Source organism: Pholcus phalangioides, unplaced genomic scaffold (genome assembly GCF_987345545.1).
Source record: "Pholcus phalangioides strain wild (caught in Gottingen) unplaced genomic scaffold, Ppha-v1.0 ptg000005l_1, whole genome shotgun sequence".
Taxonomy (NCBI): Eukaryota; Metazoa; Arthropoda; class Arachnida; order Araneae; family Pholcidae; genus Pholcus; species Pholcus phalangioides.
In genome coordinates, this window is record NW_028301598.1 from 3195768 (window position 1) to 3222440 (window position 26673).

At 40.6% G+C, this 26673-nt stretch overlaps 1 protein-coding gene across 2 annotated transcripts; it reads right to left on the minus strand.

Moving 5' to 3' along the window:
* Window positions 1-1249: 1249 nt before the first annotated feature.
* LOC149085733 (interferon regulatory factor 2-binding protein 2-B-like) lies at window positions 1250-26297 on the minus strand. Of its 2 annotated transcripts, XM_089232124.1 has the most exons (3): window positions 25366-26297; window positions 23994-24158; window positions 1250-4419 (listed from the first exon to the last, which is right to left on the minus strand). In XM_089232124.1, exons 1-3 carry the CDS (start codon window positions 25922-25924, stop codon window positions 3749-3751), a joined length of 1395 nt encoding a protein of 464 aa, XP_089088250.1. In that variant the 5' UTR covers window positions 25925-26297; the 3' UTR covers window positions 1250-3748. The 2 variants fall into 2 exon arrangements, with proteins under 2 accessions (XP_089088250.1, XP_089088252.1); XM_089232126.1 differs by lacking the exon at window positions 23994-24158 and having other exon boundaries at window positions 25366-26293.
* Between the last annotated feature and the right edge of the window lie 376 nt (window positions 26298-26673).

Here is a 26673-nt window from a genome sequence, read left to right on the forward strand (position 1 = left end):
AATATTACTATTTCATTTCGTTAAATTTGTTAAAAAGTTCCATCACAAAACCGATTTAACGTGCAGCAACATTGCAATTCGGATTGAGAAACAATCAATAATATTGCAGAAAAAACCAGAATCTGCTTTACGATAAGCTTTCTTCAAATATTGCTCCGTCCGGTAATTTTTACAGAATTAAAAAAAAAAAAAACCACCTTTTTGCAAGGTAGTTTCCGCGAATATTTCCTAGTAGATAACTACAATTGCAGTTTAGTTTTTTTTTAAACACTTGAAACTGCATCTCATAAAATTCAATGCGATTCTAGAATGCGCTGAAGAATAGTTATTGTGCACAAGTGTAGTTTTCATTTGAAACTAGTGAAATGACTTATATTACAATTGATGACTTCTTGGTTTATTTTAATAGGGTAAGAAGTGATAGCGAAAGAGATGAAACGTTGGGAAATTATAAGCTCCTATTCGGGACCGTCATTTCAACTTTTTCTAGGGGAGCAAAGAATATGTATTCAATGTATGAATATATATATATACACCATTTTTATTGTATTTTCAAAAGCCCCAAATGACGGGCCTGGTCCTATTTTTAAATTTTAAGGTCATATTTACGTTTTTTTATATGTCAAGTCATAAATGCTTGTTAGGTGAGGCGGACACTGTTTACCGCAAAACGAAGAACATCTTTGGTTTTGGTTTGACTTTGAGACTGGAACTAAAACTAAACTCTCCTCCCCGCCCCCCCCCAACTCCTGATGAAGATCTTTCATATATACTGTATCACTCGCTGACTCACACAGAGAAGCATGTTCACGTTCAGTTTGTCCGATTCTTAGTTGTTTTATATTTGTATCTTGGTAATTTGTGCTAAAATGTTTAATAAAATTGTGTTATGTGTACGCCTCGGCTTCATTAGGCATACAACATATATACACACTTTCGGAACAACTCACGTCTGAAAAAGCTGATAAAATGGTACTAAATTGTCCAATGACGGTAGGTCGGATTTGCTCGCGGTTACAAGTCATAAATGCTTGCATATTTTTAAGATTTTTAGGTAATACAAATCCCAGCCCCTACTTATAACGAACGAAATTTTTGGTTTCATGTGACAAGGGTGTTCAAACTTCAGGGGAGTGTGGACCACATTTGCCCAGCGGGCCATGGGTTGAGCCTTGAGCATGTTTGCCATAGGGGTTGACTAGTATGAAGTTCATAACAAGGAATTCAAATCAGCAAAAAGAGAAACAGATGCAAAAAAGCAACATTTATTTACACACACGAAAAAAAAGAAACAATGATGATGTATAGACATTTACATATACGCATACTCACACACACACATATTCACAAATAAAGAGCTGACACGTGGCCGAGGCATCACCAAAAAACAACAACAAAAATGAATAAGAACAAGCGATTCTCGGCTCTAAGTTATATTCAAAAAAAGAAACAAAATAACAATTAATATATAAGTGAATAATCGAATACGTCTTCAACAACGTATTCAACTAACGCAGTTGATGTTCGACTCATAATATGGCTATAATGTTTGTAATGCGAAGTTGACTTTCGCCTTAAAGAATACGACACACAATAAATTGCACAACGACGACGATTAGATACACCATGGGAAAAAAATCAGTTGGAGAAAAAGGATAAAGAGAACGACTTTTTCCAACAACAACAACTCGATAGATTTTTGATGATTGAAGATATTCCCCACTTTTACACTTTCCTTTTTGTACTGCGGTGTAACGAGTCCAAAAACGATTCGAAGAATGTGGCTCGTGAGGTCCATCCGGGATATTGTGGACAGACCGAACATGTGACTTTTACGCCACTCGCGACGTCAACCACGGATATTGTTGGCATAGAACCCGCGGAAAACGTTCCTGTGTGGTGGATGCGAGACGAATGTCACATACTGGAGAATATGACGTACGAATCAGGGGTGCACAACCTTTTCAGTCCATGGGCCAGATACGCGGTAACTTTTCCACTCGCGGGCCAGAAACTTGTATACAGGGTGTAACTAAACTGTCAAGCCAAAAGATATGCAGGCCACATCGCCATATGGCAATATCGACTCAGTGTAACTAAGAACTCGCCAAAATAAACAACTTTCATCATACAATGTGGGGTCCGAAAGCAGGCGGCGAGCCGGTGGATGAAACGTAGGATGGTTGTGGTGGATGGTTGAAGCAGAACCCATCATTCACAGCTGCTATTAATTCCATCAGCAGGTGCTACCTTTTGAGTAACTACGAAATGTACCAGCAAATCTTCGAGGAATCAGCAATCGCTTCTCGGCCTTTTGGCTAAGATCAAAGTGTAGCAAATCTTCGAGCGATTATGTGGTGCCAGTACATTTCCAGGTTCTTTACCTACCGAACCTGGGGCGACCACTGATGGATGGAGAGTTCATTTCCCACCCAATTTCACTGGTTGGAAATTGGCGTATGGCGATATATGACAGGAGCTGGTATGCGGTAAAGTAGTAGTACATTGGATTGTGCGGAACTACCTGGGCATTGGCTCTCCGAACAGATGGATTGACAGCGGAATGGATTGGAAGAGGACCTTGTCGCCCGCATTAGTGTCGCAGCTGCAGGCGTTCGTGAAATTGGAAGATTCCAGGGTGTACGCGATTCACTCCGTCGAAATTGGGAAGCCTGTATTGCAGTTGGTTGTCGCTCATTTGTTGTAAAGTTTTCGAGCGTTCTCCCTTTTCACCCAGCAGGTAACCTCTCGCGGCTCACCGCTTGCTTTCCGAACCCCACGTTGAACAGTGAAAGCTACTTGTTTTGGCGAGTTCTATTACCCCCTTACAGTTCTGACCATCAATTTATAGTTACATCCTGTATATTTGTGTCACATGTTTGTCAAACAAATACTTATTTTCTTGTGTGAAAGAAGAAATTGCAATTCATTGCGACTTGTAGCAGTTCTATATTTCCCGTCATTGGGCGTTTCTTTCAGCAACTTCATAATTTGATTAGCTACAATTAGCCACTTTACTTGACTTTCACGCATTTTTTTTTTTTTTTGGCTATAAATTACAACTTGACTTGCCTCTGACAATTTTTTTTTTGGCTGTAAATGTCAACTTCACATACTTTTGACAATTTTTTTTGGCTATAAATGTCAACTTAACATACTTTTGACAATTATTTTTGGCTATAATTGGCAATTTTACTTGCCTTTGACAATATTTTCCTCGATAATTTGCGATGTCACATATGGAATTCAATTTCTCGTGTTTTTTCCCCGAGGAGGTAGTCAGTCTTACAGATCATGTTACTTTTTCTTTTACCCGAACAGCTTCCGTGGGGCGGGTGGTGGGCCGCATTCGGCCCACGGGACGGAGGTTGTGCGCACCCTTGACGTTAATTATAAGACAAGATTCGATCCAAAAGACCACGGGAACAGTTTGGTCTCGGTCACCCTTCCGTTTGTGGCTCTCTGTCTAAAGTTTCTTTTTACAGATTGATTGTGCTTCGATCGGTAGCACATGATTCTTCGAACAGAGAAGATGTAGAGACAAGAGTTCGAAAACCATTTACAAATCGGGGGGAACACGTAGGCTAAGCATCTCTGAAGACCTAACCAATCACGGCGCTGGTACACAAGGTTGTGTGTGAGGACACGATTCACAAAATTGAACGGTTTCTCTCTTCTAAGGCCTGCGAGGAAACGACATTTATGCGTATTCAAAACAAAAAACTTCACTTGAATGCGAAAAAGGGCTTTACGATTCCCTCTCTTTCTTGACTTTGGCGTGTTCCTCTCCGAGGATGGTGGCGATCTCACCCTGCATGAACGCCCATGGCACGGACGACCCCAAGAGAGGACACTTCTCCCCGCTCGGACAATATACCTCGTTGCCGTTGGCGGCACCCTGGTTCTTGATACTGTCTCTGGAGCAAGGGAAGCAGAACTTGTGCGCCGCGACCGAGGGACACTGTACGAAGTGCGTGTCCTCCAGTCTCTCGTGGCACAGGGTGCACTTCAGCACGGGCGGCGGGGGCGGGGGTATGGGCGGAGGCGCGGCTGCGCTGACCGGTTGCGGCGGGGGGTCCGGGGGCGTCATCGGCGTGGTGCTGGACGCGACGCCGTCCTGCGTGGGCAGCCCGCCGTAACGGCCGACGGTCGAGGACTTGCGAAGCGGCGGCGTGTCGGTCGGCGAGTGTCGCGTCGCCGACGGCGGCCTGGTGGACAACGAGGTGGCCACCGCTGTGGTGGCGGCCGGATCCGACGAGCTCCTCGGAGACCCAGGTGGTATCGTGTCCGTGACCGTCATCAAGGCGGCCATCGGCGACGGACCGTTGTGGGCCGAACTACCTTCCGGTGGGGACACCGTGCGGTTGCCGATCGGGGAAGCTGAGGAAGCCACTGTCGCGCTTGATACTGCTGCGAAAGCTGAAAGTAGAAAAAAAAAGACAAAGCTTGAATCAATTTGCAAATTCTTGGGAATAAACATTTCAAACAGCACAGTTATAATTGTGTTGTGAACGGTTGGCAAAAAAACGACAGTTTGAGCTCGGATTAAATGACCAGTGTGTGCCACACACGCTTTTTATATATTTTACACCAAGGGCTACCTTTAGGAGAGTGTGGGTCACTTAATTGGTTTGATAACGCCTCACTTAAATGATCTGGAACACTGCCACTGGTCCCTTAAGTGCTCTGGAGCTGTGCAACAAGTCACTCAGCGATCTTTAAATATGCTGCTGGTTCATGGGCACTTTGGAGATACGGGGGGGGGGGCATGGAGGCAATGCTTTCCAGCGTCAAAGGTGGAGTCGTCTGATCTAATGTATACGTGTATGTATGAACTGACATCATCATCATCATCGTGTCCCCCAGCAATAATGACTGAACCCCCCCCCCCAGAGTTTCAAGGATATCTCCACCTATGCGCTGGTTCCTTAAGTGATTTGGAAATGTGCCACAGGTCCCAGTGTGATCTGTAAATGTGCCACTATGTTCATTTTTGCAAAAATTAGGTTTGATGTCATGGACCACATTTGGCTCGAGAGTCATGGGTTGCGCATTTATGCTTTGCATAAGCATGCATAAAAAATATCCTTGGCCACACCGAATTCTGAAAGTTAGCCATTGAAAACCGAAGGAAGACAGACCCAAACTTCCAATTACAAAATAGAACGATATACAGGAAAAATGAATAGGATAAAAATGATCACTCCAATTAGTTTTTAATTGGGTTGCAGTATTTTTGAAATATATGACATCCATATTTGTTACGGGTATCTTTTTCTCAGCCACCTCGTTGGGCATTTTGCCTGTTGTGGCGTTGTATCTGTATCCACACACATGCATGGTGAGCTCTTTAAACGCACTCGACATCATCGCTATGCTATTTCAATGGCATCAAGCTGACAGACACATAATTCACCGTATAAATAGCGTACTTTTCCTCGTGTGTGTATTTCTATTCCTTTCCTCTTCGTTCACGTACAATCATCCTTAAGACATTTCACCACATTCGTTTCTATTGTATGTGTCGTTATGCTCAAATTAAATGATACTCTACAACTTCGTATACGGAAGTTTTGCTCTATCTTCTTTCGTTTTCGATTTTCAATCGCCTACTCCGAAATTTGCCTCTGGGGACGTTTATTGCATCTGATCGGGAGTAGTCATTTCACTTTCCCGTTGTCTAAAATGCATAACTGGAGCTCTCTTTCTATGCAATTCCTTCACTACATCCTGCAGTGGTGTACTAGGTCAGGATTTTTGACTGAAGCTATTGATAGAGCTCTTGTCTTATGAGCGGAAGTGGGGAGGGCGAAACAAACGTATATTATATATGTAGTATTTGTTTTGCCACAGATACTTAAAAACTGCTTCATCATCATCATTATCATCAACAACCATTTTCAATCCCCTCTTGGATGGTCTTCTCTAAATTCTCTGCCATTTTCCTTTGTCTTATGCTTTTGGAATCCAGTTGACTCCAGCCATCTTTCGGATCTCATCGCTCCATCTTGTTTGGGAGGCACATTCTTGGTACCACTCTAGAACACTTGTGAACCATCTGTTGTCCTGTCTTTATGCAATATGTCCGGCCCATTTCCATTTTAAACGTTTAATTCTTTCCATGGTACCGCATACCTTTGTGTGGCTTCTTATCCAAGTGATTCGTTTTCTGTCTCTTCTTGTGATGCCTAACATACATCTTTCCATTCTCCTTTGTGCTGTAAGGAGCCTTTTATGCGTCATAAATCAGCGCTGGTAGTTCACACTGGTTAAACATTTTTCTTTTCAGGTATAATGGCATGTGGTTCTTCAGAATTGAAATTGAACAGTTTTTGCCAGAAGTTCCCCATCCGATCCTGACTTAAAAACTGAGTGAACCGGTGGAATTACGCCGAGTCTGAGATGTATTAAGTTTCTTCTTTAAACCAGGAACATAAATAAAAAGCAGCTAATATTTATATGGACTTTGAAAAGGTAAAATTCCTAAAAGCGTCCCAATTAGGGCAGTAACTAGAATTTTTGCCGCCTGTGGCAAACATGATTCAGCCACCCGGGCAAAAATTATTTTACCACCCCACAACTTTAAAATTCGATAATTTTATAACAGTGTTCTTTGTTGCCACCTAAAATTGCAACCCGGGGCAGTTACGCCCCTAGTCCCAATATAGGTTTGTTAACACAACATTAGTAATACTCAGTTAACAATAGTCTCGCGCTGTTAACACAATATTTCACATCACTTTCCCTGAAATTGATGTGCCATGATATCTGATAAGGGTCTGTTCCTCATAAGTTCGGGTACTGGGCAAACACCGCCTTTAATATTTTGAGGCAGAAGAGTACGCAGGGGTAGAGGGGCGTGAAGGGCACGTGCTACTTCTCTAAGACGATCAAAAAGTATTTGTTAACATTGTTCCTGATAATGTTTCGCACAAGTCCTTGAAATGAGCAGAGGGTGAAGCAAAATGCAGGAGGACGGCAGAGATTTATTCCACACAACAGCTAGAATCAGCAATTTTAACGAAAAACGCTAAAAAACAGGAATGACATATTGAATAGCAGAAAGAAGGCCTCGTCTCTTCAAGAATAAAATTTTACAAATCTCTTCTTCATAGTTCTCTTCTGGCGGCATCACCTTTCAATGGATGTGTCAGAGACCTAGATTTTTCTACTAGCTTCTCGAAATATCTTTGCATTTCCTGTTTGGTATCACCATATTACCAAATAGGAGCTGTCGCCAGACGCGCCAAGTTTGTCGTCAGTTTCGTGGGGTTTTAAAAAAAAATGCGTTACCGATTATTTACATGATAAAACATGAATGGTGACACTATTTACATAATTATTTTGTAACAATATTTTCATAAAAAATATTAATAATAATCATAAAAAAAAAATTCCACCAGTTTTAGCATACGAATGGACCCCCCCCCCCAGAAAATTTTTGGACCACGCCAAAAATAATACCCGATTTCTGCCATTATGTAATGATTACTGAATTTAAGGGTGGAAAAGAACGCGTTCTTTAATTAGGGAAAACCGCCTTGATTTCGTCATCATCGAAAAAAAACAACAAAAAACGCCGTCTTCCGTCATTTCCTTTAGCTTAAAACGTCGCACCGGAAATACAGCCGGAATCAAGGCCGGCCGATAAACACATAGTGACGGGTTGGTATTTCTAGAAATGGCCATAGATGGGCGAAATCGAGCATAGAAATCTCCCATCAACATTTCACATTCCTTTCGCCTCCTATCTCTTCTCTCTCCACTTATCTTTTTAACGTGATACAGCGAGCTTTCACGTATGTGCACACGTTGCTATTAGCCCAGTCTCGGGCCCACCCGGAGGCAATAAACGTCTGCGAGAGGAGGCAGAGGCAAGAAGCATCCATCTAGCAGGGGCCCAGTTCTCAAGTTGACGACCTTGGCGCTCATATATATATATACAGAAACCGGCATAAATAGAAAAAAAATAATTCCAGAGCGACGGGAGAAAGGGAGAGCGGCAACCAACATCATCAACATACACGTGCAGCAACAGCTTTCAGTTTCGTTGGATGACGGCCGACGACATAATTCTGGTTTTTCTTTTGCTTTTTTTCGCACTACATGGCATGGATGCCTAGTGACGTAACGTCAAAGCCGCCAAACGAGCTAAACGACTGCTTGCACGCACGGACACGAACACACATACAAGAAAAAAAAAAAACCATTAAACCACTATTTCATGGATGAGGAGAGAAGCGAACGTGTTTTGAGATCATCTCACGCACGACACAAGGATAGTTCACGAACACAAAAATCAATCATTTCGCAAAAAGAACTTAACAATGCATTTGCATAATTTGAAGTACAATCGCTTAAAATAAGTTATCTAACCGCAACATTACTGCGTATGGAATGAAAATATTACGACACTCTTCTCACACACGCGAAGTTTCGGTTGGGCATTCAAAGATGCCACAGAAACGGCTGAGAATCGAGATACAAGAACGTTATCAGAATACGTTCGGAAATCTGAAACTGACTATTCGACAATCCGTTACCGTGCAAAAAGTTTAATGTTCGAAAATATTCAGACAAATATTTTCGAAAATCATTCAGTATTCAGAAATGACCGAAAATTTCAGACACAACATGCGAAAGTATTCTCAGATACGTCACTGAGATTAAAATAAACAAGAAAAAATACCAAAAGGTTCGAAAATTTCAGACCCCCAAGTCCCCCCCCCCTCCCGCTACGCCCTTGTGGCTCCCCCATAGAGAAATGCGAATACGATAATATTGCATTCAATAAATCCGTTGAAAATTATAATATTACATATATTTGTATCAATGTTTAAATAACAAATGCAAGAAAACTTTAAGCAAAAAATAGAAAAAACCGGGGTATTTTTTTCAAAAAAAGTCGGAACAGAGAAAAAATCGTGACTGTCTCGGAAAATACGTGTGGTCACCCTACTCACCACTCCCAACGGTGAGCTCCAGATCTGCCCCTGCCGTGTATACAGTTTAAAATAATGTTTGAAAATACCGAAAATTCAGTCACCGAAAATTTCAGACACAACACGTGAGAACATCGAAAATTTGACACACCACGTGAAAATATTAGAAAATTCGAGACACAACATGTGAGAATATTAGAAAATTCGAGACACAACATGTGAGAATATTAGAAAATTCGAGACACCACATGTGAGAATATTAGAAAATTCCAGACACAACATGTGGGAATATTAGAAAATTCGAGACACAACATGTGAGAATATTAGAAAATTCGAAACACCACATGTGAGAATATTAGAAAATTCCAGACACAACATGTGAGAATATTAGAAAATTCGAGACACCACATTTGAGAATATTAGAAAATTCGAGACACCACATGTGAGAATATTAGAAAATTCCAGACACAACATGTGGGAATATTAGAAAATTCGAAACACCACATGTGAGAATATTAGAAAATTCCAGACACAACATGTGAGAATATTAGAAAATTCGAGACACCACATTTGAGAATATTAGAAAATTCGAGACACCACATGTGAGAATATTAGAAAATTCCAGACACAACATGTGAGAATATTAGAAAATTCCAGACACAACATGTGAGAATATTAGAAAATTCGAGACACCACATGTGAGAATATTAGAAAATTCGAGACACAACATGTGAGAATATTAGAAAATTCCAGACACAACATGTGGGAATATTAGAAAATTCGAGACACCACATGTGAGAATATTAGAAAATTCGAGACACAACATATGAGAATATTAGAAAATTCCAGACACAACATGTGAGAATATTAGAAAATTCGAGACACCACATTTGAGAATATTAGAAAATTCAAGACACCACATGTGAGAATATTAGAAAATTCCAGACACAACATGTGAGAATATTAGAAAATTCGAGACACCACATTTGAAAATATTAGAAAATTCGAGACACAACATGTGAGAATATTAGAAAATACGTCACTGAGATAGAGGTCCATTCCGAAAAAAGAGACCAAAATGGTCGAAAATTCCAAACACAACACATGAAAGTATTGGACAACTTCAGACACAACACGTTAAAATATTAGAAAATTTCAGACACAACACGTTAAAATATTAGAAAATTTCAGACAAAATATATAAAAATATTAGAAAATTTCAGACAAAATATATAAAAATATTCGATTATTTCAGATATAACACGTGTAAATAATCGGAAATACGTCACCGCGATTGAAATAATCGATAACAAAAAACAAACCAAGGAGATCTCGAATGTTCGAAAAACTTAGAACTAATACCTGAAAATTTCGAAAATAATGAGATTGAAATATTGTTGAAAGTGTATCATTTCAGGTTTATTATCATGTATATCAGTACAAAAGAAAAAAAAAAGCGAAAATATAGAAAAATAATTTACCAAGAAGTCAAGTTAAAAAAATGACCCATTCTGGTAAATGCTAGTAAAAATATTAGTATAGAAAACAGAATGTTGAATGGATAAAACTGAATATATAGTACTAGATGCATACATTAAAAAAAAAATTCATGGCAACACAGAGAAGTGCAATTTAAAAACCGTTTTACATGCTGCATTAAAAGAAAAGAATACAGGGTGTTTCAAAAAGAATCACCCGCTTTGAAATGCGTATATTACGAAAAATATTGAACATAGACACTTAAGATTAATTTTACATTACATGGCTAATCATAAAGTTTTTTTACAAACCAAATTAAAGGTGCTCAATATGTCCACCATGGGGATGCAGGCATATGTCTATACTGTCGTCAAATTCGTCCCAAACTTTTGCGAGCATGTTTGCATCCACTGCGAGTGGATTTCTGTGGATTACGTACGAAACTCTGTGGGATGCGCTCCACATTTTCACCTGACATGCGGGGACGGCCAGGGGATTTCCCTTTACACATCCAACCCGTGTCTCAGAATTTTTTATACCACCGTCTAATGCTCTGAGTGGTAGGAAAAGTTCAACACCAGGACGAAAAGCACGATGAACAGGTGTTACGGACTCGCACTTCGCGAAGCTTAGATCACAAAACGATTTCTGTTGTGCAGTCGCCATCTTGACAAACACTCAAGTGGCGGCCGAAGGAAAAGCGTTAGCGCTACCTGTCGGCAACTGCGTGAAAAAGTCGAGATTTCCCTCTTCCTACCTATACATTATTCGATCAAAACGAATTAAAAGCTGAATAGTTATGATTTTTTTTTTCAATCGGATGATTCCTTTTGAAACACCCTGTATATTTTGGATGTTAGAATGAAAAACAAAAACAAATGGATGCAGCATGCAATTAAATTAAACTGTTACGTTATTTAAAAATTACAAAGAGCAACAGAGAAAAACATTAAAACAAATTATCTATACCATCAAGTAAGAACATGTATAACATATAACTTGATACATTTCTTAAAGGATGACAAATTAGTATTGCCAGTGATTTCTGGTGGTAAATTTATTGTAAAAGTTTGGAATAAGATAAGTAAAATGTCTCTTCAAAAGTGTTTTATGAGGTAACGGAAGCGAATACATATTATTTAGTCTATTTGAAGATCGAGAATTTTACAGGCTATTATAATTTTCAATATCATTCTGAATACTTTGTCAATTTTAATCCCGATTTTTAATGCAGAAACATCTATATTTTATTTTCAGTGTAAATATGCAATGATGTTTGGAAATTTTCAGATTTTGAGATTGAAATAATGTTTGGAAATAATGTAAAAATACCGAGATTTAAGTAGTGTGTGTTCGAAACGTTCAGATACTGAGATTCAAATAATGTTAGAAAATTGAATACCGGCTAAAATAATGTTTGAAAATATTCAGATACTGAGACTGCGTTGGATAATTGGATACTGAAAATCAAAATAATGTTCGAATATGAGATTGAAATAGTATTCGAAAATTTAACACTGCGATTGGAATAGTGTTCGATTATTCGATGTTGTGACTGAAATAGTGTTCGAAAAATGCACTTAAGTTTTACGTAGGACATTTTTTTTTATATTTCCGAGGCAATTTTGGAGTTGCACGGCCCAGTGCTACAAAATACGCTGGGTGCTCGAGCACCAATTTCAATGACGATATTTCGTTCATTTCCAAGATTCTCAGATTAAATGCGGCAGTGACGTCACCTCGTTAAGCGTCTAATCAACGCTCTCTTATTCACAAAATGACCAATCAATGAAATAAAAATAACCAAGTAGCGAATTAATTAAAATCATATACACGAGTAAAAGACCAGCCTCGGAATCAAATCCGAAAGAGGAAAAGAAATATGGATAGATGTATATATTATGGAGACGGGGCTCGTAAACGTCATGTCACGTTGGAGATAACAATAATTGATAAAAGTCCAAAATATTGGACTTGGCGGACATTGGCCCTATTTTTTTTTTCTTATGCATCCCCCTTCTCTTTTTACACAAGAGATAAGGCTTATTTATCTCTCTGCTGAAGCTCTAAAGGTGGATGGAGAATGTTACGACGCCATTACGAGTTGGGAAACACCACAAGAGTTGCGAAAAATGAGCCGATAGATAACAACATCATGTATATTATATGGAAAACATATTTCTGCCGGAGGTCATTTTGAGGACTTTTCCCTTAATATCAGATGGTGGGTTGAGACTCGGAACAGTACAAACTCCATTCTTCCGCGTAAAATAAAAGATTATCTTCCGCCGTTTTGTACAAGAAACAGAGATAGATAGATGCGCGTGTACACACACACGTTGTTGTTATGTGTGTGCGTGAGTTATTGTAACCTTCATCTATTTTTATCATTATCGCCATCACGGTGAGATAATAGATCTATCTCGACAGAGAAGAAAACTGTTTATTTCGCTTCATCTGGCCTTAACCGGTGATATCGAGTAACAAAATCAAGCCGGTTAAGGTTTCATTCAAGAGCCTCTCTCGGGTGTGTATGAGGATGATAACAAAAAAAAAAGCATGCACCAAAGCATTTTTGGAGTGTTTTTGCTATAATGTGGTCCCACAATATTCGTGGTCGTCGGGAACTTCTTCGGCTTTGGCTTGTACTCGTTTGGGGCCTACGTACACACTACTCCGATTGTCCGACAGGCTTTGACAAGTCGCACGACTCTAATGTGGATTCACTATTACACAGATAATAGCTTAAATCAGAGTTTCTCGACATTTTTTCAACCCATGACCCTCTTTTGACATGTTTTCGAGGCCGCCTTGTCTTATCCAGGCGACATATTGCCGTGGCTTGTGTTACCCAGGGGCGTACGCAGGATCTGCCTTTGGAGAGGGAGGGGGCACACTGGGTTCGGGAGGAACACAATGAATTTTCACCATATAAGTCTCGGTTACCTTCAAAAAGCATTTTAAATCAACAGAAAATTTGAATAAGATTTAAAAAAAACATTTATGTGCCATGTTTTAATCCTTTAACAAAAATATTTAAAAAAATTTGCAATTTTGTAAATTTTAAAACGTCTTGGGATAAACGGACTCAGTGACCTCTGCGCACACTTCTGCCTCTACCTTCATCCAGGGGAAGCGAGACCCTTTCTACTCATTCAATTGAATTTGGTCTAATATGAATTTATAATACACAAAAATTCGTTTTTAATAAGATGGAACCCTGGGCCAGCATCCAGTAGTGTGGGGGGAGGGGGGGGAAATTGATAATTCTATCCAAGAGCCAAATTATATGGAAAAAATAGGGCTATATAAAATACGGGACGATCCAACGGACCTACATAATGAATCGTACCTCCCTGGATCTGCACCTACTCTGGGCTAGAGTTCAGTGAGCTTCCTTTTTGTGAGCATGGCCATCTCAACATCCTGGGTCCCAGGACGGAGTGATGTTCTGGGGCTCATACCTCGCTGAAAAAATACCAGGCTATTTAAATACTTACACTCGAAAGTCATCGTGCCATATCCATCATGTCGATCCATCATTGAACATGAGACTAAGCCCAAATGCGCTAAGATGGCCCTGGTTCTATCGGTAGCTTTGCTCAGTGGCATCGGAGCCGCGGGTGATCGAGTACCCACAATTAAAAATTTGTACAACGTGTCTGAGCACCCCCAAGAATTGATTCATAAATCGAAATTTCTTATAAGGGAACTCAAGACGAGCACCCACAGATCCGAAACACTTCCGAAGCCCCTGGCTTTGCTGGATTCTGAAAGTGGTCACATAATTCATTCTGGAAAGCTTATTTCTTAACAGTTCTCTGTGGACATCTCTTCACTACTTGTCATGGCTACCCTTTCACCTGATTATCACTCGAGACCTCCTCACAGAATATCCCAAAACTGCAAGGAGGACCATGTGTACCCAGGTTGAGAACCTAAATCACAACAATCCCCCCCCCCCACCATGTAAATTCACGAACGCTCCACCATTGTATGTTCAAGTTAACATAAGAATGAAAATTGTCTATTCAGGTTCGAAGACCGTCGTCCGTTTCAGGTCATGAAGGACGAATAGACAATTTTCATCAAATCATGGCCGCGAAAACCTTATCAACAATTACCACAAGAATGTTCGACCGAAATTGTTTTGACTTGAGAAACTGCGAACTGGCGGTCTATAACGATTTCTTGCAGGGGTGGCTCTTGGGGCGTCAATTCGAGGTGAAAAGGGAAAAAAGGTCCTCTGACCAAAAAAAAAGTTACAAAAATAACTTTCCTCTATCTCAGATTTTCAACTCCTCACAGAGCGAAATATTGGACCACCAGGAAGGCCTCCGCACTCTGCTTGACGTCAGTGAGTAGTCCATTTTCTCTCAGAATATTCAGAGAAAAAATATTCCCTGCTCGTGCCAGTGTAATCTCTGTGAGGAAAAGAAATCATCGGGCTCAGAACTGGCAATTTCTATGCCCCACATCCAATCACTACGCGGTATTTGTGAGTCAATCAGGAAGATTCTACGCCAAAATAAGAATAAACGTAATATGATGCTGGGTTTCAAAATGTGGCAAACTTGCTAGGTAGTCTGAATGACGTTTATGGCAAACAGTGCAGAGGGCCTTCTATCTCTAGGAGGTGCTGGATAAATCGCCTTTGCTTCATCTTCTCAGAGATGTGAAACGGAATGTGTCCGGGCTTCAATGATCAGTGTCCGGTCTAGGAGGAGTGCCGAATCAGAGGTAAAAATCAAAATTTTTTTTTAATTTTTTAAGAGCAACTTTTTGTGTGTCCGGGTAGTAATACTAAGAATCATACGAACGGGTAGAGATTTTTATCTCGAGTCGCCCTGAATTTTGGAATTGATATTTTCAAGCAGAGCCGGAACTAGAGAACGGGTAGTTGGCAAACTTTAGGATTAAAATTCCTTACTAAAATCACAGAATTTTACAGTGGTGGAGGCGGCAAAATCATGTTTGCCCCCCACCACAAAAATCCTCTAGTTACGGCCCTATTTTCAAGGGATGAGGTTGGGGACTCCAACATCCTGAAGCTGTGTTCCTGGGCCGATAAGAGACACTCCAGAGATCTCTTTGGAGTAAATCAACAGCATAAACAAAGGAATAATATCCATCCCTGAATACGGCTTTGTCATCCTCTCCCACGTGTGGGCATGGGGCCATCTTTACTCATTGAAAAATGATTCAAGATCAAGTGCAACTGTCCAGGGGGAAAAGAAAAGGGTTGTATCTTCTGGAGACAACCTTGGCAAAAGCATCGCTGTCGTCATTTCACAAGAGGACAGGCACTCTTCAAGAAATACAGAACAGAACACATAACACCACAGCATCAGTATGAGGAAAGTTCTACACGCGGTTCCCTTTCAGGATAACCCAGAGATTTCGCAGAAAGAAAGACGGCAACGAGAAGAATAATAGTGCCAGAATGTTTCCCTAAGAGCAGCAAGCACACGGAAAGGAAAAATAAAATAAAATTGGCGGGAATCCAACAGAGAAAAGCAACGAATGATGCCCTTGGGAAGAGGCCACGAGAGTCTCTCGTCCTCCTCCTACTTTTTTTTTTTTTTTTGCCTTTTTGGCATTTCATCAACGACAGCTCCCTCTACCCAACAAACTAAAAAATCCATTCGTTTCCAAGAACCATTGACAGAAATATCTGTATGGCGGTAGATGTAAATGGGAGAGACCAGCAGCAGTTCATCTCTTTTTTCTTTTTTTTTTCCGGCTCTCCGCTCATGACGTGCGTGAATCCAGTGCCTCTCCGCTGCGGCTTTACAGGAAACAGTCCTTCCTCTCTCGACAATCGATTAGGATTGACGCGTCGCTTTCAGCAGCGTGTAGTAGGCTGAAAACGATGCTCCAACAAGAACCATGATGACAAGTGCGTGAACACACGGAAAACCCGAACGGGAACTAAGACGGTCACGTGACGAATAAGTTCGTCCAAGACGTCATGACTTCCGGGAAAAAAGTTCCCATCTGCCGCCTAGACTAGGGTGGCCAGATGAGGCACCTAAAAAAACCGGGACAAAACACGTAATTCCTATTTAAAAACCAGAGGAAAACACGGAATCCATTAATCGGGACCATCCATCGGGACATTTTAGAAACTTTCTTTTGGGGGGGGGGGGGGTGCGACATTATACAGGGTGACTTGAAAAATAGGGGGGAAAATTTTAGAGGTGATAGTACACACCAATACAAGCAATTGCCATCAAAGAATGCATGGTCTAACATGAAACACAAACGCGCGTTTCGAAACGCCGCTCCTCAAACGTTAAAACGGCATTCCTGTTGAAACTCACCGGAAGTAAAAGAACACCTTGCATGCAAATGTAAGGGGCCATTCAAGTATTACGTAGCAGATTTTCATCCATTTTTGACCCCCCCTCCCCCCCCCCGCCGTCAGCAGCTTAGAATATTTCATATCTTCAGAAAGGGGTGGTTGATGGCGTGAGCAACCTTCAAATCCCCCCTCCCCTTGTCATCAAAAGTCGGCAAATCTGAAACCTCCTCCCCCCCTCGATGCTGACGTAATACTTAAATGACCCCTAACTTAGGGAAGAAAAAGAAACCGTATGAAAATCTGCGTCGCAAAGACTAAAAGGTGTGGACGCCAGCCCCGTGAAGTTATTCCACCGGGAAGCAAAAAAGGACGCCGTTTCGCACAGCTGCCGAAGCTGTAAGCGCGCAAATGTTTTCGGATTGGGCAACCTCCTGTGGGGGAAAACGCTCACCGTACATTCGTGCTGCCTCTGTAGTACTTCTGTTTGCAGCTCCGTAAATGAAATGCATGTCCACTTTTACAGTATTGCTAAAGTGCGCCATTATCCCGTACGTAAAATTTTTCCCATCTTTTCTGAATCACCCTGTATAATAACTTGCAATGCGTTACGGACATACAGGGTGTATAGCATGCAGGTCGTATGGCATTTTACTGGCGAACCGTTGATCCTACAGGTTCTGTTTCAATTAGTAAAATTATCCAAATAACGTGTAGTACTCAGATAGCTCATTCATGTTGCAGGAGGTTGTTTGGTTATTAAAATAAAAAAAAAATTAACTTTTTATACATTCCCCGTGTGCCGGAAACCTCAATTAGAAAGTTGTTGCCCTATCTCTCCTGATGCCAACAGAAAAAAAATTGTGAAATATTCGCTGAGATATTCAAATTCGAAAAACGGAGGAAATTTGGAAAAAAAAAAAAACCAGCTCTAAACGAGGAAAAACCGTTTCTCATCCATATTTAATATTTTTTTCCCCTAATTTCCTCCATTTTTCGAATTCGAATATCTCAGCGAATATTGCACTTAGAAACGTGTTTTTTTTTGCATCAGAGATAGGGCAACAACTTTCATTGAGGTTTTCGGCACACGGAGACTGTATGAAAAGTTAATTTTTTTATTTCAATAACTGAACAACCCCCTGCAACATGAATGAGCTATCTGGGTACTATATACACGTTATTTGGATAATTTTTCTAACTGGAAGTATACCTGTAGGATCAACGGTTCGCCAGTAAAATGCCATACGCCTTGCATGCTATGCATCCGGTATTATCATACTGCTTCTACACAAAGGTGCCAAAATGAGTAAAGTATCATGACAGAATTTGAATGTCGACGTCCCGTATATATATACATGATTGTACGGCGTACATCATGGAGTGGGGGGTGGATCTTTTTTTATTGCATCCAAAACTTTTAATTAGTCGCACAAACAGAGAATTGCGATCATTTTTCTAATTTCAAGATATTTCATGAAGCCATGGCATTAGTGCAAATTTTTTTTTGAGATTTTTTTTTAAATTTTATTGAAATGTTAGCGCCCTCTATTGGCTCTACAGACAATAAAAATAGAGTAATTAAATGTACGTACTAAAGACAGCTTAGACACGTCAAAGCCCCCAAGTCTAGGTTTTTCATAAGTCTCAACTGGAAATATATATTTGTCATAATTTTCAAATGTTTCTATTTAATAAAAATATTATGTACATAGTGGTTAATATGCATTTACAGTTGTCGTCGTATAAATTGTAATCGATTAAGCGGAGTAATTCTGTTGAGCGGGGAACCTCAACCTTAAGTTTTGGTTGCACAAAAGATTTTATCCGTTAATCCAATTAAGCGGGACGGACTATATTTTTGAAAATGATTCTATTTCATTCGAACTTTCATTGCACAAAGAATAACCGAGACAAATGGGCGTTTTTCGGGACAGTGAAATTAATAGCGAAAAACCGGGACATCTGGTCACCCAACCCTTGCCCATACAAGCTCAACCTGTGGTCCGCGACCTCAAATTTAATTCTGAGAGAAAAAAAAATGGTCCGCCATATACATAATTCAATAAGTAGAATGAGTCTCACTCCTGGATAAGACGGGGGGGGGGGGCATGGGCAAAAACAGGTTACGAAACACTGGTGGCCGAGATCTTTCTTATCCGAGCCAATTTCAAGATCACTGGTTCTCAAAAAAATACGTCGCCGTACCTAGGGGTGTCATGAATCTTCGTCAGAGGCGTCGCTTCAGTTCGGTCTTAGAAGCGGTTCTTTGTAAGGCTACTCTGGGGAGTCGCAGATAACTGTTGATTAAGTAAAGGGAGCCGTGTGCGACTGTCACCCACATTCCCATTTCAGTCTGAGAAACACTGACATAGATCTATAACGCGCATGCCACTCATCACTTTCATTTCTCTCATTTTGCCTATCCTCGTTGTGCCAGGAATCCAACATGAAACGCAATTGTCCCGTATTTATGAGGAATCGATCAGGGCGTCGGAAGTGTTTAAGACCTGTAGGTTTTTGTGCTTTATGCTGAAGATTTGGAATTGTGCATAATCATTTCTAGGGTTACTCGGCATCGTGCTACAAAATGATGTGTGTTTTTGTGCGAAAACTGTTTGAATTTCACCCGGGCTTCATTAATAGGAATATCCCAGAGCTCCGGGATAGGAGGGCCATTATGACCAGTGTCGTATGAACGCATGGGCTCACACACCCAAGACCCGAAGTACCTCAAATGCACAGAGTGGGTACTGTAATAACGACTTCTGGTACTAAGAATTAGGAAAGTAAGTATAATCACCTTTTAAGTGGCATTTACAAGATATCTCGCCTCCTGAAAAGCGTCTTATTTTAGCACTGACAAGCCCAGATAGGTGATTTGTCAATGAAACACTTCTCACTATACCCCCTTAGTTTGCTCCTGCTGAAAATCGGAAGAAAGCCTACTTAATTAAAAAAAAAAGATGTGGCATTTTGAAGGGGGGGGGGGGGTTTAGTGATTCCTACTGTGCCACTTAAAAATGTTAATTGGTAGGCTGGTATTGTCAACCTGGTAGGAGGGCCATAGAACATTATCACTTTGCTCGGTGGTCTCATGATTCTCTGACACTGCCTTGCATATGGCCACAGGTTGAAAGAAGAGGGTGCTAAGGGGTTAGCGGGTGGGTGTTTCGGAACGAGGCAAAACATAGCCTCGTTCTATCTATGGAGGCTAATCTTGTATTGAACTAAACGAGCAGAGTACGACCAGGCTTTGTCACTATTTCAATATAAGTCCGGTGCCCTGGAGAGCGTGGTCGTGAAGACGGAAATTCCAAAATGCCTAGAAGCCTCCAAAATGCTTTTCTAGTTGATTCAATTGGTGGGCGCTCTCCGGCCTATTTTCTTTAATTGAAATTTAAAAATATATATATATATAACTATGAGACAAATTCTTGAATTGGGGCACTTGATTGTGGAATCGATTAGTACTTAAGAGCCTAGAAGAAGAAACCGGGCTCACAAGTTTCGCGTACATTAGGGTGCTTAAATGAGCACTGCTGTGAGCTTGCGAGTAACAGATTGATGATGTTTGATCCACGATATCACGCACACGCTTTTTGTTCTCCCGAAAAGACCGCGCGCGTGTGTGTGTGGTTTTCTATCCTATATTCAAGTGCACCCATAGAGAGAAATGATTACGTACGCACATGGCGGATAGAGGTTTCGCCCTTGAAGAACGAGCCACGGGCTTGCAGATAAAAAAGCAAACACACATACACACACAGTCCTCTCTCTAATCTATATTTATACACATACACATAATAAAGGACACACACAATCCTCTGGCGAAAGTCCAAAAAGACGAAGAGGAACACTGCGAATGTGCTGATTACTTATGCATGCACGCAATGCAATCGTATATCCCCACGAGGAGGAACTTTGCTATCGTCGTCGATTTACGGATTGATTTGATTGATTGGTGATGCAATCATGCAAAACGCTCTACCGAGAATGCAACTGCGAGTATAACGTAGTTTGTTTACCGGCTGCGTGTCCAATAACATTTCCGTATTACAAACGTTTTCTCGGACAAATCGGTGTTTTATATTATTCCTTTCAGACCAGAGCATTCATTTTTTTTGGAATTTTAAAAATGTTTTTGCATTTTTGATACTCAAAAAATGCATTTAAAAACATAAATTTCAGAAAATCATTTTTCTTTTAATTTGCATTTTTTTTAAAAAAACGTTTTTTTTTTTTTGTGAAGAAATAATTCACTTCGTTTCAATGTGTTTTCTTCAGCCAAGATGATGTGCAGGGTTAAGTAAAATCGCAAAATTTTACTTAATACAATACATACAATACAAATACAACACCACAACAGGCAAAATGCCCGCGGTTTTCCCGTGGGTGGGTTCGAACCCATGTACCCTGAACTCTTCCCATCTCTGACTTCATATCTTACCAACCCACCACAATAGTACGTAATAAGCCATGCATTCCCAATATCCCCCGATGGCACTTTCTCATGGAAGCCATCTCAAACGCCCACTGAAAGTTCGACTTTAAGTGCTGCCGTCTGATGAAAGCTCCCAAAGTTCATATTCGCCATATTTCTAACTCAGAACTTACACAATCCTCTAAGTCAGGGATTAACTCCCTGAGGTCAAAAGAAAAAAAAATTCTACAGAGAGATAAAGCAACCCACACATTTGTAGCACCAGAGTCCATGTTGTAAAGTTACCACCCACTTAATGATGTAACAAATATGATTTTCCATTTATAATACTGGTTAATTCCAATATTTTAGGAATTCCCATCAAGTTTTCAATTTAACGTAAAAATTAACTTGTTCAATTCGATTCTTTTTCTCTAATGGTTAAACCATTAGGTTTTCTTTGGAGGATGCTATCAGTGATTGATAATCTTGGGTATATGAACTCTTAAAAGCTTTGTATTTAGCTTTATATAGCTTAAAGCTTTATATTTTCTTTCTGTAGACATATTTGATAGGAGGAAACAATTTAAAAACTTCAAAATACAAAGCTGCTGACGAAAAAACTTGTGTTTACCCAGCACCTCCTAGAGATAGAGGAGGAGGATCTATCTCTAGGAGGTGCCGGTTTACGGCACGGCTGTTAATGGAATACAATACTGATTACACAGGAATTTCGGCAACCAAGGTCATGCCCCTGATAAATGATCGCCGATAAACGCTACGTAAACAAAGTCACGTCTTTGCCAGTTGCTTAAATGCGGTCACCAAATTTTTTTTTTTTTTTACGGCTGCTCGATGGAAATGACCACGGCTGTCCTCTATGGGTGTTTCCCTAAGTAAAATCTAATCTTCTGCCGAAATCTGGAGAAATTTTAACAAATCCGGAGAGCGGGAGGAAGGATGAAAAATCCGGAGTCTCCCACCTAAATCCGGAGAGTTGGCAGGTCTGTGGTTTGGACAATTGGAAGTTTGATTGCGACACATGCTCGTTTGCAAAATGTCTTTTTTTCTTTCTCTCAGAATTCTTGGCTAACACTTTTCGTCATCCTTTTCTTTATTCTTATAACATGCAGCAAACGTTAGAACTTTAAAACAAAATTAAGATGTTGTTCTACGCAAGAAACGATGATTTCGTTACACCAGTTTCACACACCAGATTTTGTCTTACCTCTTCAACTGGTTAATTCCAGGATCTCTTGGATGACTTCATTAGCACCCGACAATAGCAGATGCAAATGCTGTGAATCATGAAATACGAAAGTTTGTGTGTATGTGTATAGTAATCACTTTTTCCCGCAGATGAATGTTTCCAAGTTCGAGTGTTGGAATTTCTCCCAGTACAGTAACTGTTAAAAAAGTTCTGGAAATTTATATCTCATTGGCATTATTGTTCGTTTATTTCAGAATACCCATGTAGCTTAACAACCTTTTTCAAAGCATGTCCAAACGAAGTTAATACGCTTGTTCAACTCTTTAACTCTAGACAGAAAAAAAGTTGTGGGGTTTGACTTACGAATGTGCACATCGGTGAAGAAGTAGAGAACAAAATCACATTGAATCTGAAGAGGACGGAAACGAATACAGGCGTCCCTACGCTATTAATCAGCACCGCAAAATATAAGACGAAATCGCAAAAAGTGAGTAGAATTTAACATGGGAAAGATAGTTTTCTCTTCAGAAAGATTTAAAAAAATTGAACCCAACAGCAAAGGAACTTTTTTTTCATGAATCAATTATTCAAGCTTATGAATAATAAATGCTGTGAATTTAGGCAAATATGAATGAGTTAAATTTACACTTTTTCCGTCTTCACTATTTCTGATTTATTCTAGTGAGTGTGTGGACGTTTTCTTTCCTGAAGAGTCTAGTATGATGGGCTGATATCTCTTTAATTAATGAAACAGTCCAGATTCGGCTGACACAGGCAGCATCTTTCGTCTCCTTATAAGAACTTTTGTAGCAGAGCCAGAGAACTCCGCATATCTCTCGTAAATATGTGAAAATTCTAGTTTCACCGGAACCGCTGTTTTCGATTAAATTTCTCATGGCATTGTCAATGTGTTACCAAACGTTATTCATGAGTGAGATATGATGAATTGTATCTGAGAATTTTTCTCTCATATTTGTCTCAAACACGTCATCAAATTCATTGTATTTCGTCGTCAAAGGGCTTAAGTATGCTGCCATTTTCAATTTACAAACCCATTTCTAGGATTGAAGTTAAACTCCAAGCTGAATCTTGCAGGTTGTAACTCCTAAAATCAACTTTTAAAAATTTCGTAAAGTGTACCTGTATAAGAAAGCAACAGACAGAGAGAGAGAGAGATAGGGAGAGGAGTCCATATATATTCCTTCCCAAATGATACAGTTTTCGTGACCGTTTATACTTTATGCAAACACTTATTATGCAACAACGGTCATAGCAAGTGACACCATTCAAAACATTATTGTAATTATCAAGAGTTTTTGACTTTCGTATTGTGTTATCCTATATTGAATTTAAAAATTCGAATTTTGGACTTTTCGAACTTTTTTGCTGTTCCCTTGAACTCCAAGTTCGACTGTACCTTTTCTCGGGGGCCGAAGGAGGAGTCAATGCCCACCTTTGGGGGCAAATTTTTAGGGGGCGTCAAGGAAAAACAAAAAACACTTAAAAATGACCCTGCGTTTTCCACGCGTATTCTAGAAAGCGGTAGATCTATAATGATAAATGATAGCAAATGCATAAATAATATGTTATAAATGAACAATATATTGTTATATGTAATAATAATGATAATTGATTTACAATTTTGTAGTTGTTGTCGGATAGCGACGGGGTCCGTTTCGTCTCGGCTGGATGTTCTAGTTCTACTTCGGTCATCACCGATACAGAAAAGATCCGTCAATCGTGAGCGGCTTGGTCGTCTCTCTGATGATGATGTTGTAACGACAACGTTATGAGTAATGAGCCCTGTATATGACATGATACAAGAAAATCTCTATTCATCTTGGTTTGTTTTTTGTTTTTTCAATAATACACGATGACAATGCAATGGCGAGCAACATGAAATGGACGTCGAGACTCGATACCTTTTTATAGCTCCCCAAAAAAAAGTGGGCGATATCGCCCTTCGGGATACAGTGCGGGTTTGTTTACTAAAGATGGGGAAGCTGGGGGAATAAAAAATATACTGAGAACGGGGGCGGTGGGTAAATGAGTTTAGGAGACTGGAAATTAATGGCGCCGTTAAGATTATTATCGAAGCTTGGCGCTGCGAGACGACAAGCATAAGCTCTTGGGGTTATAATATGGTAAGCTTGCTAATACATTTTTTTTTTTCTGACGGAACAGGGATCAAATCTCAAAATAAAAACCGTCCGCAGCGTCACTTGAACGTGTATATACGTCCTGATTCAAGCTAGTGATTGAGATGCGCTAGATCAGAGGTGCACAACCTTTTCAGACCGCGAGCCAGATATGTTAATATTTTTGCCGCTCGCGGGCCAGTAACTTGCATGTGCGAGTGACCACATGACCCGTATTTTACGGGACATTCGCGAAATTTTCACCGTCCCAACGTTCTAATAAAATGTGCCGTTTAACCTTCCCCACCTCTAATTCTTCAAAAAGACTTTCTTGAATTTTTGGAATCAACAAATTGTGTGAGATTACTTTCATGACATAACGTCTTTGACATTTCTTTTTTTTTGACTCTCATTGGCAACATTACTTGCTTTCCACATTTTTTGGCTATAATTGACAATTTTAGTTGCCTTTGACAATTTTTTGACAACTTTACCTACCTTTGAAAGATTTTTTTTTTTTTTTTTTTTTTTTTTGCAATTGGGAACATTGTTTGCCTTTGAAATTTTTCTTGACGAAATTGACAACATTGCCTTGACTATTTGTTCGGATGTGATGGGCAATTTTTGTTTGACAAATTTTTTGCGGTACTTGGAAACTGTACTTGCATTCGATTTATTATTTTTTTTTTGCGATAATTGGTGATAAAGGAAATATGGTCAGCCGGGGCATTTATCGTGTTGTGCGTACTGATACTTATCTACAGAAATACCTTTTGCGGGCCGGATGAAACCCCTTAGCGGGCCGCACTTGGCTCGCGGGCCGGAGGTTGCGCACCCCTGCGGTAGATGATCGTAGTGAAATTGAGACTTACCGGCTTTGACGGAAGAGCTCGCCGTAGCATCGAACGAGTAAACGCGTCCGAGCGAATCCTTCCTGTACCTGGACTCGTAATTCCCCATCACGGGTAGGCTCTCTCCCCTACTCAGGGTAGGCCTGATCTCTTCGACGACCACCGGCGATCTCTTGCTATCCGGAGCCCCACGGCTGTCGTCATCACCGGCCCGCTTAGATCCCTGTTGTTGTTGTGGGCCGATCCCGCTGACGGCGTTCTGCCTGGACACGAGCGGCGGATGCTGCTGCTGGGCCCGAGCAGCCGCGAGCGTGTAATCCTGCAGCATCGGCGACCTGCTGCTGCTTGTCGGAGCGGGCTTGGCCACGCAGGGAACGGGACTCCGGCCCTCGTGGTGGAAACCGTGGGCCCGCTTCAGCTGACGGGCCGCGTCGATGACCGATTCGATCCTATCCGCTCCCTCGTAATTCACGCAACCCCTGCACACGGGTTCCGTGAAATCCAGCAACATCGCCCATGGTGTCCGAGGCAGGTCGCACAGGTAGCAATGTTGACGTTGGCCGCGTGTAACGGCCGCCATTGTCCGTAATATTTATTCCTCTTTTATTAACTACAGTTTCAACGCTGTATGGGATGATAGGAGGAAAAAAAGACTTGCTTTAAAAAGGTCGCTTTCACGAAGAAGAATAGCGGTCCCGTAATAACACGTTCATGGATGCACGCGAAGATGCACTCACTACTTCCTCGGCAATAGAGCAGCATTAACTGAGGAGTGGCGTATGAGAGGGAAGACGTCCCTAGGAAAGAGAGGAATGTGGCGATGGAAAGAGAAAGGGGCCGCGTCCAAAGAGCCCTTGGAGTGACGTCACTGGCTACGTGACCGGCCCACAGCTGAGCTGAGTGACGGCGATTGAATGTGTATGTACACTGTAGAGGAGCGAGAAGTGGTGGAGCATTAAAAAAAACCGATTCAGCTTTGTATCTTGCCAAGTTGGCCGGTTTTGGCGAGAATTTACGTCACAAGTGAGGAAATTGATCTTCGTAATAGATGTATGTAGTAGAACTAGAAATATATATATCTACTGTTACTGTTGTAGTGTGAAACGGGGGAAAGTAAGTTCTGCGGAAGAACAAGAAAAGGGGATTTTAAAAGTAGAAAGGTTGTTATGAGCACAATTCGCAGCTTATAATTACGAATGAACGAAATTCATTGTTGACCAGAGTTGTTGAACCGATTATTCATTCTACGAGTAGTCATTGTTGAACAGGTTATTCATTCTACGAGTATTCATTGTTGAACGGGTTATTCATTTTGGGAGTATTTATTGT

Bases quoted from the DNA above. Each gene is read 5' to 3' on its own strand.
- LOC149085733 (XM_089232124.1), bottom strand. From the start codon at position 25,924: ATGGCGGCCGTTACACGCGGCCAACGTCAACATTGCTACCTGTGCGAC. The intron at 24,159-25,365 runs GTAAGTCTCAAT...TGTCATATACAG, and splicing joins GAGCTCTTCCGTCAAAGCCG to GGCTCATTACTCATAACGTT. The intron at 4,420-23,993 runs GTAAATCAATTA...TTCTACTTTCAG, and splicing joins CCGACAACAACTACAAAATT to CTTTCGCAGCAGTATCAAGC.